The following is a 15,448-nucleotide window of genomic DNA, read 5'->3' on the forward strand; positions in this document are numbered from 1 at the left end:
GGTTCATGAGGTAGCAAGGAGAAAAGAGGACTATGCTGTCTCTACGTTGGAAGAAATACTTGCAGACCAGAGGTAACTGGGGAGGAGGACCCAGAAACACAAGAAACAGTCCTATTCACGAAAATGACCCAAGTCCACTCAGGAAAATGCCATATTCAAATGGCAACATGCACTAGGTTAAAGAAGCCATTCATTCTTCTATGGCTCTAGGAAGCCCATCCACTCCTTAAAAACTCCTGGCCTTTTTAGGCAATGATTTATATACTTTTCTATACTAATGACTGAATTTTTTTTTTCATTTGGCATATTGTATAACCAAATGAATGGCAAATAAAATCAGAATGCACATTTACATATGCTGGTGTCTGAAAACTGTACTTAGCAATGCTGTGACAGCTACCCAAACCAAAGCTGCTTCTTCACATGGTTACAAGTTATTTATGATTACAGGCTCTCAAGGAGCCTGGGTTTTGTTATCTTCTTAGAAAAGAGTACTGAGTTTTATTACGGAGGGACAGTTACTGATCAACCTGCCCAGTTCAAGCTTGGTTTGGGACTTTGTTAGACTAGGCTTAAGATAGATGACTCCTATGGCTGAATTCCCTAGGTTTTCAACTAAATGCTAGAGATGTCTGGCGTCCCTCATTTTCCTACCAGGCGTGACCAGAACTGTGATGTCTCTGACCACTGGTGAGCTCTGGGACATCTGTGCTCATCAAGTTCTTGCCTTCTCTGCAGTTTAATGAAGCCTTGCTGTGGTGTGGCCTAGTATAATATTGGGATAAGATCCAAAGAGAGCCTAGATCCAAGATCCATAGATTTCTAGAATCCTTTTTATGCCTCACTTCTCTACAGTGCTGCACTGAGCAAATGTGAGTCTTCTCCACAGCCTGCATTATATTTTCAGTCCCCTCTGCCCCACGAGACTGCTGTTCTTTGTCTGGGTTCTGCCCCATGCTGTAATTTATAAAACACCCCAGGCAAAAAGTCACTTTAACTCTCCCCTTTTCTCCAAGATCATGCCCTTATATTATATATTGTCCAATGGCTCTAAACAGCTGCTCTGTGTATTTTGTTAAATTTCAGAGTTCTCTACAGCAAGAGAGGAGGTTCATCTAACACCCTTCACTCTGGCATTGATACAACCAGAACTTATATTCTTTTTAAAGGATTTGTTCTTTAATTGGAGTGAATTAACTGTGCTTGAGGTATAAGAGAGCTCTAAGCTTTATCTTTCCTAATCTGAGCTATTGTAAGGGAGGATTCTTTCATAGAGTTCCATCTTCTATTTTCTAACAAAGAAGGTGAAATACTCTCTAAGATAAAGCAGAGCCTCTGTTAAACATCTTAATAAATGTACCACCCAACCCCTTTCTGGTGATACACACATAGAAAATGGTACTGTGTGTGTAACAGTGCTAGAGGCCAAAGGCTGATAGAAGCCACCATCTGGGGCTGGAGGAAGGGAAGTTCCAACTACCTTTGAATGCACCTTGGCAGGCTGAGCTGATCGTTTTCTTACCTTCTCACAGCCTGTTCAAAGTACATGGGTTAGGAAATGCTACAGAACTTAACCTCTAGTCTAAGGGCCCTAAGAAATGAAGACAAGAAGCCCAACCTAAATCTCAGTCCCCATAGAATAGTGATTCTCAACCTTCCTAATGCTGAGACCATTTAATACAGTTCCTCCCACATGTGTGGTGATTCCCAAGCATAAAATTAGTTTCATTGTTACTTCATGACTGTAATTTTGCTATTAGGAATTGTAATGTACACAAAAGAACACACATGGTATGTTTATTGTGAGGTATTAGCCCAAAACCTCACAATATCCAAGATACAACTCACAGACCACGTGAAGCTCATGAACAAGGAAGACCAAAGTGTGGGTGCTTTGGCCCTTCTTTGAAGGGGTAACAAAATACTCATGGGAGCAAATATGGAAACAAAGTGTGGGACGGAAACTGAAGGAGGGTCTGTCCAGAGACTGCTCCACCTGGGTATCCATCCCTTGTGCAGTCACCAAATGTAGACACTGATGTGGATACCAGAAAGTGCATGCTGACAGGAGCCTGATGTAGCTGTCTCCTTAGAGGTCTGTCAGAGCCTGAATATACAGAGGCAGATGCTCACAGCTAACCATTGATCTGATCATGGAGTTCCCAATGGGGGAGTGAGAAAGAAGACTGAAGGAGTTGAAAGGGTTAGTGGCCCCATGGGGAGAGCAACAATACCAACCAACCAGAGCTCCCAGGGTCTAAACCACCAGCCTGGGAGCACATAGGGAGGGACCCATGGCCCCAGCTGTATAGTAGGGGGAATGACATTATCAGGTATAGGTGGGTAAGGAAGTCCTTGGTCCAGTGAAGGCTGGACGCCCCAGTGTGGGGGAAATCGTGAGTTGGGAGGTGGGAGTGGGAGGGTGGGTAGGGGCATATCCTCATAGAATCAGGAGGAGGGGGTGGGATAGGGGGTTCCTGGGTGGGGGGATGGATGGGAAAAGGGAATTACATCTGAAAATGTAAATAAAATATCCAATAAAAAATTTTAAAAAGGAATTGTAATGTAAATATATCTGTCTTTTCTGATCATCTTAGGTGATCCCTGTGAAAGAGTCATTTGATCTCCAATGATGCACAGGTTGAGAACCACTGCCACAAACAGACCAGAGCTTCCACATGCCACCTAAGGATTTAAATAGATTACCGAAAGCAGAAGGCCCAAAGGTCTCTGTGATAACAGCTACTTTCTCTCTTACAAAAGGTGCTTCTTCCTGGAGCCTCTTCAGAGACCAGCATCTAACAGAGGCTGTCTTGTTGGCCCAGCTCCAGGCTCAGTGCTCTTACTGGGGACCTCCTGGGGTTGTCAGGGCTTGGCTGTATAGCTTGAACATAACTGAATGAAAATGAGGATGTAACCACTCCTAGGTATGGTTGAGAAGGGTTTGTTGTAAATATGAGGGAGAAAACAGCCAGAGGCATCTGGAAGGGTCCAGACTGAACATGGCCAGCAGACTGAACTGGGCCATGAGAGGAGACAGAGTAGGGGAGAACAAGAGAGAAAGAGAAGAGGGTGGGGCAAGAGAGGATCTAGGAGCCAAGAGAGCACATCATAAAATGGCAGAGTTACATAGGAATCAGAAGCTGGGGTAAGTGAGGTCCAGTCCCTGGGTTGGAGAGGTTGAGAGTATGGGTAGAGTGAGAAGTGCTGAAAAGAAGTACAGGCACTGAGGGAAACCTGACAATAAACAAATATATCAAAATTGTTTTTTTTTTTTTACTTCATCTGAGGAACATATAATCTTGTCTTCTCTAAAAATGTTTATGTTTTAATCTTTCTTCTGAATAACAGTAAGATTCCTTTCTCGGTAAGGTCACTTTGAAAGCCAATGCTCACATGGAAAGGATCTGATACAGACAGCGTCTTTCCCATATCTTTGGAATCTGACTTTTAAGCCTGGAAAGCAATATAAACTGCATGAGAGCATGTAAATGAGCCATTCACAAAATAAAAATTCATTTAGGGGGCACTTTCACATTTCTTTCTGCCCCTTTAAACAAAAGCCACGATTTGAATTTATGTAACAGTAAGTTCACACAGACATTCTTCATTTTCTCTTTGCTGGGTAGTTCACGCTGAGATGACTGCTGTGCGGTCAATCTTCAAAGCAACAAAGATGACACTCCAGTGGCATCTGTGCTTCCTCTGCAACACAGCTAAGCGCAGCTTACTTCTCAAGGACATGCATCCCGGTGCTGAGTTTTCATTCTCATTTATATTTAGAGAAACGTATGGCCTCTGCACTCAAAAGCATGTCTTCCTTCCATTAAAAGGATGGCAGATGTGGCAGGAAATCATTTTGCCACATTGATAAAGACAGTGCCCTTCCCACAGCACCTTTCCTAACATTTGGAAAGATTTTCTTAGCTGCTATATCATCTCGAGGACATGCAAAGAGGGTGGTAGATCAGAAAGGGGTGTTTATACTCACTGCACAGGAAAAGACTGGGAAGGAATGGGAATTAAAGGGCACAGGCATGTTCATCCTGGAGGTCAGAACCACCAAGACAGCTGTGGGAGCCAGTAGGAAATTCCTGCCTTCCAGTTAGCATTCTCCACTGGGATCAATCTGCATTTCTTTTAGGAAGTTTTGGTTTTTTCTTCCCCATTTGGAAAGCTTATTTGCTGGCCTAAAAATCCGTGCACAGCCTTTTTCTCTACACTTCGATGATTTAGCCAGTGCAGTGGATGAAAATTACAGATCTCAGGCTGAACTCCAGCCCTCTGCTGAGCCTACCTTCATCCAGAGGATTGTGATATCTGCCACTCACCATGGGGGAGAAAGGGCACAGGGGCAGGGGCAATGTAAGAGATCCATGACTTTATAGTACAAAGAAATTTCAGGATGATTTAGGATAAAACTGAGGCCTTGAAACGTATGCAATTATTTACTGGGCAGAGACTAGAACACTGTGACTCTGATGCCTATGTAGTCAAACCAGACCCACAAATAATTGACTTAACAATGTCTTGGAAGAAACAAAATTTTCAATTTTGCTGACATCCAATTTAACATTGTTTTTGTATGTGTAGACTGCCTGACAACTCTCCTACACATTCATGAATAACTATGTTTTGAATTTCACATGTAGATTTATCATCTATTTTGAATTAAAATTTGCATAGCATGTTGGGTTTAGATTAAAGTTCATGTTTTACTCATGCCGGCGCCATTGTTTGAAAATATTTAAAATTTAAAACGTGTATGTGTGTGTGTACACAGCAGGCCACTACACAGAGGACAACTTTCAAGAGCTGATTCCACCTACCACGTGGATCTTAGGGATCAAATTCAGGCTGTTAGACTTAGAGGCAAGTGCCTTTCTCCATAGACTTAGAAGCAAGTGTCTTTATCCACTGAGCCACCTTTCTAGACCAAGATTTAAACTCTCAAAAGCATCTTTGCATTTCTGTTGAAAATTAATTAGCTGGATTTTCATGGGTCTACTTCCAGATACTCTTTTTCAGAGGTCAGCAAATTACAGCCTATGGGCCAAAAGGTAAGAAAAGCTAAGAATAGTTTTTATATTTTTAAATGTGTTTTTCTTTTAAAAGAAGAATACATTTTCAAGGAATGTGACAATTACATGATATTCAAATTTAAATGTCCATAAAGTGTTATTGGAACTCAACCAAACACATTCATTTACCTCTCTGGTTGCTTTTCCTCTATAGTGTCAGAGTAGCAGTTGCTGAAGAGACTGCATGGCCCACAAAGTCTAAAAATACTGGCTTTCTGGCCTTTTACAGAAGTTTGCCAAGCCCTCGTCTAGGACAGGAGGATCCTTGTAAGAATCCGTGCAGAATCCCAGGGGCTCTCTAAATGCCAATATCAGAAATACCAAAAGGGTAGAAGCTTTAAATAGAACCTTGAAAGCCCTGAGGAAAGCAGAAAAGGAATACATTTAATCGCCAGCTACTCTCTCCACCTAGGGCTCCAAACATAAAAGTCTTAAGTAAAACTCGCCTTAAAATGATAATTTTTACTTCACTATACAGTTAACTATAAAATGAGGAAATTGTGACTGTAAAAGGTATTTATTTTAATGACTTTTTACTTAAATATTTCCATGAGTCATAAACTAAGAAAAAATATTTATAATATGAAAAAAATGACAAGTTAATGACATGCATATAGGGTCTTTTCTAAAAATCAATTGGAAAATGATGCATAAAGATCTCAAGCTCAGTAATAATTTTGAGAGTGCCAAATTAGCAGAGGTTAAAAGATATTAGCAGAGAACAAAAGGAATGGTAATATCCAGGGATGACGAGGATTGGGAAACATTTGCACATACTCCTGTGGGGAGACTAAATTAGCACCATAGCTTAAATGCCTTCAAAACACACTGATGCAGCATTACATTTAGCAATTTATCATCAGGAAATAATAGCTGCTAACGTTTATATAGCAGTTACTATTGGCCAGGCTTTCTAAGTGCTTCGCCTATTGTGTTAGTCTGTTTTGTACTGACATAATAGAATGCCTGACACTGGCTAAATGACAAAGAACAGATTTAGTTCTTACAGACAAGAGGGGGAAACCAAAGACTGAAGGGCCTGCATCTTGCAGTGCTTTCCTGGGGTAGAAGATGGAAAGGCAAGAAAGGATAGGCAAGAGAAAGGGAGGGAAGCCTGAACCCATCCTTTTATCAGGAATCTACTAGGGCAATAATGAATCCATCTCTATAATAATGGTATTAACATAAGCCTGAGGCAGGGCCCTCATACCGTAATCATTTCTTTTAAGTCCCTTCTCTCAACTGATGCACTGGAAATTAAGTTTTGAATGCAGGAACTTTGAGGGATAGATTCAAACCACAGCACTCACTTTAATTCATTTTCTCTTTGCAACACTAGGAGGTAGGTGCTCTTATTGCCCATGATTTACAGATGTAGAAACTGAGGCAAGGAGAGATAAGCAGCTTACCCGAGGTTCTATTTAGCTAGGGGAATGTGGCAGGGATAAGGGCAGCCAAATGGCTCGGTGGGCCCAGCCGATGAAGAAACTTGCTGCTAAGCTTGAAGAGTTGGGTTGAATTCCTGGGACCCACAGGGTAGAAGGAAAGAAATGACTCCTGCAAGTTGTCCTCTGACCTCCACACTCACGCTGAGGCAGACCCATGTCTCCCGTATTCCATTAAGAAATAAATGCAATTCTATTGATTTATTTTAATAAATTAAATTTTACAACTTAAGAAAGTGATGGGAATAATTATAGCCTGGCCTAGAAAGATTGCACAGTACTCAAGAGCAGTTCTTACTCTCACAAAGGACTAGAGTTCAGTTTCCAGCACTAAACCAGGCAGAGCACAAGTACCTGTAACTCCCACTCCAGAAGTTCTTACATCCTTTCTGCCCTCCATGGGTGTATGCACATGCACACACACACACACACACACACACACACACACACACCACTCACATGAACATACACATAAAGAAAGAAATTTAAAAACAGAAATAGACAACAAAAGTGTTTCATGATGTTATTGCAATTTAAGATTGGCACGTTGGAGTATGGCAATCAGATTGAACAAGTAATTAGAGGTCTTTTTCGACACTTTCATTTAAGTAGTGAAGGCATATGAACCTGGCAATTGGTGTCATCCATAAACTCATCTAGTCACTATAAAAAGAAAGGAAGTATATTAAGAGCCACCCCAATCTGGGGTGGCACAGTTTCTTGGCTATTAGTAAACCAAAAGAAATAGCTCCCCCTCCATGTCTTAAATTTTTATCTCATTTAAAATTCTGTCTGAAAGGGTATATATACAAACAGTGCAGAAGAGTTTCTATGAAATGCATTTAGAGAATCATGTTCCTCTTATTCATCCCAGTAACCCTATTCACTTCTTTTAAGAGAAAGAGAGATAGCAACAAGCTACATTCCTTTGGGGTTTTTAATGCTCCAAGGGATATATACATTGTGACTTACATCTCAGATAAGGGAATATACAGTCTAACAAGATGGGTCATATGTAAGGAAAAATATTCTATGATATAAATGAATTATTTGCTGAACACTGATGCTTTTCAAATGTGTACAAACCCAGATGATTCCAGACCTGCACCTAACTTCCTCATTCACTCATAAAACATGTCCTTCTAATGGTGTTGCCAGCATGTCATCTTCTTCAGGGTGACACCTGCTAATTTACTCCTCACCCACGGACCCTCCTTTAATCCTAGCATTTTTAGCTCTGCTAAAAGCCTCAGCAATTCTGAGAGAAAGGGTCAAGGCCAGCAATCTATTTAGTTGAGTGGCTTTTTATACCAAACTAAAGATCTTTCCTCAGATCCCGGGAACTACTTACATCTGTCAAAGCAACCTTACTTCTTGTAGGAAGCGGGGAGGGGGGGGGGCTAAAAACATCTTCCTTGTACATAGACATTTCAGTTAATTAATGGGCTAATAAATGAAAAGGGGTGGAGGAAGGGGAAACAAGGCATTAGGCATTAAAACATTAGAGCATGTCATCATTGAAGGGCTCAGAAAGATCAAGCCCAGAGTCTTTCTTTATTGTCATAGTAACAGCAAACAGACAGCTGCAACCCCCAGACCTAGAATAAAAGAACGCCACCAAAATACACTCTACGGAAAGAAAGCAGAAGGCAGCAAATGGAGAGTGTGCTCGACACACAGAAAGAACTGACATTAGGGAGTGTGGGTGTGGTACAGTTGGTAGACTGCTAGCCTAATGTTCACAAGTTTTTATCCCCAGCACCATGTAAAGTAAGCATAATGTTGCATGCTTATAATCCCAGCACTTGGGAGGTAGTTAAAAGCAGCATCAAGGTCAACCTTGCCTACATGAGTTTGATGTGAGCCTAGGCTACATGAGACCCTGTCTTAAAAAATAGTATCTCATATATAGCACTGGATGTTTTATTTGCTAGCCTCTGCTATCTAGTAGGAGTGTTGTTACAAAGTAACTGACTCTCTCTCTCTCTCTCTCTCTCTCTCTCTCTCTCTCTCTCTCTCTGTATCCTTCTATCTGTGTGTATTTTTAGAAGATTCTATAGGTGTGTGGGTGTGTGGGTGTGTGTGTGTTTGAAGTTTTTATAGTAATAGGTTTCCATATTTCTTTGTTTTAAAAGGCCTTTGGTATTATTTATGCATAGGTGTAGAAGTTAGGCCTGGTTTTTACTTCCAGTCCCAGGCTCCCAGAAATAAGACTCAGACTCAAAAATATATTTACAAATGGCTTGGCACATAGATAGGCTCTTCACTGACTAGATCATAACTTACTCTAACCCATTTACTCTAATCTATTTTCTCCCACATGGCTGGTTACCTGTGCTCAGGTACCATATGTCCATCATCTCACTTCTTCTTGGGTGAATTTCCCCATGGCTGGTACTATCTCAGAATCCCTTCTGCCTTTTAGATGTCCCATCTCCTATTTTCTGTCTAAGCCATAGGCCATCAGATTTATTACTGACAGGTGCCACATCCATATAGTACACAAGATATTCTCTCCACAATAAGGGAAAACATATACCACAGCTCCCTTCCCAAGACTTAGAGATCTTTCTGGAAAGGGGGACAGAAAGAGTGCAAGAGCCTGAGGTGGTGGATGGCTCCCAGGAGACACTATCTTTTGGACACAGCATGACAGCTGTGCACATGAACTCGCAGCAGCAGCAATAGCATGTACAAAACCTGTGCAAGCCAGACCAAATCGCAGCAATGGAGTTTCATGCGTAATTGCCCCACCCATTCCTAAGCTGTGGGGCTACTAGCACTTGTCAGCTACTAGAAGAGGGAGAGACAGTTTTCTCTGAGAGTGTAGCTCTTGCTATGCCTCTCTAGTAAGAGGTCATACATAGATCCAAGAAGATTTAGATAGTAAGAAATTTACATTGAGGGATTTTAGAACATGACACTAACAGGGAAGGTTGGTAAATTAGTGAAGGGTTGGAGTGAGTACGATCAAAACACACTGTATTAAACTCTCAAAGAATGAATAATAATATTTTTTAAATAATTGACATTAGCTCTTAATGGCTCATCCTTTCTTTTTGACTGGCTAGCTAGAAAATGATAGATTCTAGTGTGTCAGAAACATGGCAATATCATGGTAATATGGCTGTTCTGATTAATAATAATAATAATAATAATAATAATAATAATAATACCACCATTAATTAAAAAGGAGACTCCAGATGCTAGCCCTGACTATCAAGCAACCCTGGATGCTTCTTGGTGAGTGAATAATAGTTATCCCTAGCTAAGCTGCACCTACCACACACATCTGACAACGCCACAGGAAATAAACTCTGTCCAGAGTCCACCTGTCTAGCCCCCATATCCCAAGCCCATTTGACAGGGAGCCAGAAGACCTGCCTGTCCCAGTTCTTCTGACGACTTGCTGGGGAGGTTTTTGAAAGAACCATTTCTACACTTTGGGTCTTTGTTCTTCTGTGATGTGGAAAGGACACTCATTATCCCATGTGACTCCCATGCCTGCTGTGTGGAAGAGGCAAGATGCTGCGCTTTGGATAGACCCCTGAGGAGAAAAGAATAGGGCTGAGGGGTCTGAACTTTTGCTAATGGCTGCCCAGAATCCTGCACTGAGAGGCGGTGGCCCTGCAGGCTCATCTAGAGAGGAGTAAATGTTCGAGCAAACATTGCCTGAGGAAAAAAAAAGGGAGACATGGAAACATATTAAAGTAGCAATGAAAGCAGGTTAGCATTTAATTCTGACTCCAACTTCACAGTATACTGAGCACCAAATACTTGGAACTAGGAAAAAGCAAACCTCCAGGTTTGGAACTTGGGTTCACCTTTGTAACCCTATCACCTAGTATAGCTTCTGGCACATCACAACTGATTTCAGTAAATGAATTAATGAAAGAGGGTTGTAAAAGAAAGAAGACAGTGTACAAATTAATTAAATTAGCTAAATTAAATAAAATAAATACAATAAAATTGCTGCCACTGAGCATCAGAACATAATCTTTATGATCCAAGGAAGCACTGTATACTTCTGCAGTTAGCAATGCCAGCAACTACCTTTATGTAGTTCCACAGCTCTCCTGTTCTCTTTAGGGTATATCCTGGTTTTCTTTTTTGAACATCAGTGATACTTCACATCATCTATCTCTATCCCCTTCCTGTCATCCCCACCACTTTGGCCAACAGTACTGAATTCCTAAACACAGATTTCAATGTTTTCAATTTTGATATTTTCAAATAGATTTCTGACAATTAAGAGTGCATGGCAGGGGAACAGGCTATCCATGAAAGTTGTTTTTATGAGCATTGTTTTCTAAGGGGGCAGTAGGAAACACTTCCTCCTAAATTCAGGGCAGGGCAGAGGTACTGAGAACACAATCATGGTTTCAGTAGGGTTTATTCTACCCTCAGTGTGTGCTTGTCACAGAAAGCACATGCCCCAGTAGCAGCTACCTTTGCTATGGAGCCATAAATTTGCTCTCTAAAGCTGCCCTTAGCTCTTCTCCAGGGAGCTTCTCCAGGTAAAAACCCAGGGCTGGCTGGGTGTTGTGGGGCATGCCTGTAAACCCAGCACTCTAGCAACAGAGGTAGGTAGGAATCAGGAAATCAAGATCAGCCTCAGCTACATAGTGAGTTTAAGGCTAGCTGGTGCTACAAGAGACCCTGTCTTTAAATAAAAAAGGGGGAGGGGTGGGGCAGTCAGTAGTGACACATGCCTTTAATTCTGGCACTTGGAAGACAGAGGCACTCTGATCTCTGAGAGTTGGAGGCCAGCTTGATCTTCGTAAGTTCCAGGACCACCAGGACTGTTACACAAGAGACCCTGTCTAAAAATAAATAGATAGGTAGATAGATTGATAGATAGATGGATAGATGATAGATAGATGATAGATAGATAGATAGATAGATAGAATAAAAAATGGAAAAGAAAAAACCCAGAAACCACACCCAGAGGCTCTAACCCTTCCTGAACACATTCTGAACATCAATCAGAAAGCAGCATGGAGGCGGCAGAACCACAGACGCAGGAGCTATTTTTAAGGGACTAGAAATAAAAAGAAACCCTAAACACAGGTGTGTTCTGCACAAGTAGAAATGTTCCCAAATCCACACGCCTTCTTTTTAAATAAACTAAAACCAAACCAGGTTGCCACATCTCATCCTAGTGTCCAGGGGCACAAATAGTACAGGTCTCTACACTTTACTTCAGGAGCCACAGAGGGCTCCCAGACACCCACTAAAGGTGTCTGATTCCTTTTCTAGAAAGCCATGCAAATGACAATCTTGAGCTGAAAAGGAGGCCGGCGCCTGTTCTGTGACTCCTGCCATGGCCCTGAAAGCAGGGCAGAGGAAATCACCTTGGCTGACAGCAAAAGGAAACATCTGCGGCATGTGGGGACAGTGGAGACTTAAATAGCAAATGGAACTGAGCTGTGGATCGTAACACTTCAGATCTTTGACCTCAACTCACAGATACAATAAATAGGCACATCAAAATGCACATTTAACCAGTTGTGATGAAACTATTCATTTTATGATAGCTTATAATCATCTAAATGAATTTCTGGGTGACTCATCAACTAAAAAGAAGAGGTAAGAACTTCTCTATAATGTCAGCAGGGTTTTTACAGGCACAGAATCCATTTTTTTCCCACTTTCAGCAGACAAAAGAAAGTGTGGTGTATTTTCTTTCTAAATTCTTGCTAGAACCGCCCCACTCTGAATTTTTAACTATTGCAGGTGGATTTTTAAAACCACCTTTACCTACTTAATATCACAGTATTCATTCTTAACAGTAAATCCAAAGCCCACAGTTCCTTTTGCTGAAGCTTGAGAAGAAAAAGCCAGATTGGAAGTTGGCAATAGCTAGGATTATGGTTACCGTAGGCAAATTCACTCCTGTGAGATAGGCCTCATGCCCAACGTTGGGATGCTAAGGATGGGTGGTGGAATAGAAGAAAGCACCTCTCGATTCTTTAGCATCTCAGGGCACTTCTCGGGGACTGAGAAGGAGGCTCAGACCATTTATCAGTCCAATAAAGCAAGCCTGAGCTCACTTGCATATACAGGAAGTCGAGTGGGAAGAGACCTTGGAGGAAAAATTAGGGATGAAGTGCCCAAATAGTATGTATATTTTCAACCTGGAGTACAAATGCGCAATACAGGAGCTGGCAGCATCACATTATATTAGCAAACCACTTCCAAGTGCATTAACCCTTGAATCCAGAGAAATAGGGTGCAGCCCTCAGAGGACAGTCTCCTGTTCGTGGTTACCTACGAAAAGACTGGGGCTGGTAGCAGTTGCTGTTCAGACCAAGCTCTTTCTTGCCCAAATCAGATTCCTTTTATGAGACTGGCTAAAACATTCAGGACAGAATGTATGCCAGTGGTGAGGCCTGGAGGATAGAACCTTAAAGTGAAAACTGCCATCTTTAGGTAAAAAGAGAAACCAAGGTGGTATTCCCGTTTCTCAAACCATCATAAATGCTATTAACACACTGGGTTTTCAATTAAGAGGCTCCTCCCTCCCTCTAAAACCAAAACAGAAATATAGACAATAAGTCCATTCCCTACTGCAAAGAATGGCAGTTACTTAATTCCCTGATTCTTTGTCAGTGTAAGGGGAAAGTGCTCTATTCCTTTCCCTGCATGACTAAAAGCAATTATCAGTGCTAATTATTAAAGTATTTGCATTATGCTTCACGCCCATTTAACAACTTGCTTATCCCATTTGTTTGGTTACAGGACTGATTAAAAATAGGAAATGTACTATGTAGAAGAGCGCCGCCTCCTTGCAGGGGGGGTGTTAAGAAACGGGAACTGCCTCTTGCAGTTAAAAAGATAGACAAGTTCTTAGAAGAGAGAAAAATTTATGGTCTCAGAAAAGTGTTTGCATAGCTGTAGTGTTGTTCTGTACACTACATACAGACTACATTGTCCATGAGAGGGTCAACGTTCTCCCTAAAATACAAACAAACAAACAAACAAAACAACAACAAAACCCCAATAATCACTAGATGGTTGAAAAGCTTCTAAATATCCGGAGCTCTGGAGCACTTCTTTCACTAGCATCTAGGGGTAGCAACAGGGGACACCACAGCAGTCCCCTCTCCTCTTCTTAACAGCCACGGGGCCTTTCCCCATTTCAATTCTCTGTTCCCTTTCCCAGCTCCTTGCATCATGAGTCCTTTAGACAGACAATGCTTCCCCATCCCATAAGAGCTCAGGTGACTGTGGCCATCTCTAAGTCATTCTGGCACATAGAGAATAACTAATGTGTTTCCAGCTATTCACCTGGATTTAAAAAAAAAAAACTACTTTCTACATTTTGAAGACTGTCTGGCTTCTCATTGTACTCAACCATCATAAAATCCCCGTACTTCAGAGAAAAGCACTGTTTGTTCTAGGAACCACTTGACTAATATGACTTTTAGCTACCAGTGTGGTAAGTAGCACTGCATGAAAGGAGAAACAGTGTGTGGTCAAGACCTTAGCAAACTGCTTTGCTTCACACAGATTTTACCGCGCTCTGGGTCTTTACAAGGCTCTGGCTGAAATGATAATAAAATCATCCAACCTTTATAGTCCAAACAAGACAAGCAAAATTCTCTCGGGCACTCTATCTGTCTTTGATCTGAATAGCAAACATTCTTTAAGGTTTTGCTGCCTGTGAGGCATGACCAGCCTTTTAAGAGCCTCTCCTTGAGTCCCTGATGACACAGGCCATTCAGCCTGGCCACTATAGAAGGCAGAACCCACAGTTAAGTAAGCTGCCTTCTGGGTCATTCCTTCCAGGACAGACTCTTCTTCAGGGTCATATAGATGTGCAGCTGGCCCTAACTGAGGTACACAAAGATCTATTGGATTGTCAAGTAGGTCTATTTGCCAGAACTTCACCTGAATAAAAGAAAGATGCAAAATTTTTCCGCAAGTTCAAGACCATAAAACGGAGTGTTAAAATGTCTAAAACAAGCCAGGCATAATGATCGTGTCTGTGATCTTAGCACTTGGGATGCTAAAACAAAAAGATGGTAAGTTCAAAACCAGCTTGAGTTATCTAACAAGATTCTTTCTCAAAACAAAATAAAATGGCTAAAAAGAAAACTTATAGTTTATACATACTTCACAGCACTTCAAAAGTTAGAAGGTGGGAGAAAAACATCTTTGCCTACCTTATTGATGAGAGTCACAATATCTCCTTCCTTGATTGTCAATTCATCATCATTCTGTGCCTCATATGGAAATATTACTTTGCAGTAATCCTTGGCTGTAGGAAAAGCAGAAAATACAACCTTTAAGGTGTTTCATCTAATGAGCTGACCCAATTAAAGGTGCTCTCTGCCACATTAACCTCAAGAAAAAGATATGCCCAACAGGATGTTATGGCTGCATAAGGGGCCACCCTCCGAAAGAGACCCAAGAGTGCTTATGGTAGGGTCATGCAGATTTATCTCTGCATTTTACCCTCATGAATAATAGGACACCTTGCATGCCGTGGGATTATTTGCTTTTTTCAGATAGAAAGGCAAAATTTTTTTCTTCATCTTGAGAAAGGAAATGTGAACTATCTGATATTTTCTAAAGATATATATACATGGGCCAACCTGAATTTTTTTCTCATTGCTTTATTGCACATATTACAAAATCAGAAAGGGGGCCTTTATGTCTATTAGAGCCAGCATAGCAAATAAAACAAAGAGGAATTAAGAGATAAATACCAATGTATTTACATGTAAAAATGTCAACCACAAGCAGCCAACAAATACTACCCAAATTTTTCTTTTATTCTTTTCTCATAGATCACATTCTTTCCCTCCATTCCTTCCAGTCTCTCCCCCCCCCACCTCCCCTCTCTCCTAGATCAACTCCTCCTACATTTCCCTTCAAATAAAAGAACAGGCTTCCCAGGGATATTGCCAAACATGG

General features: G+C 41.3%; 1 protein-coding gene across 7 annotated transcripts in view; it reads right to left on the reverse strand.

Moving 5' to 3' along the window:
- Sh3kbp1 (SH3 domain containing kinase binding protein 1) overlaps window positions 1-15,448 on the reverse strand; it is a 207,222-nt gene that overhangs the window by 77,768 nt on the left and 114,006 nt on the right. For all 7 annotated transcript variants that reach the window (XM_034485252.2, XM_034485250.2, XM_034485249.2 and 4 more), the window contains one exon: window positions 14,695-14,789. In XM_034485252.2, coding sequence (XP_034341143.1) covers window positions 14,695-14,789 — 95 coding nt within the window. The remainder of the gene's footprint in view (window positions 1-14,694; window positions 14,790-15,448) is intronic.

Source organism: Arvicanthis niloticus, chromosome X, assembly GCF_011762505.2.
Source record: "Arvicanthis niloticus isolate mArvNil1 chromosome X, mArvNil1.pat.X, whole genome shotgun sequence".
NCBI classification, from domain to species: Eukaryota; Metazoa; Chordata; class Mammalia; order Rodentia; family Muridae; genus Arvicanthis; species Arvicanthis niloticus.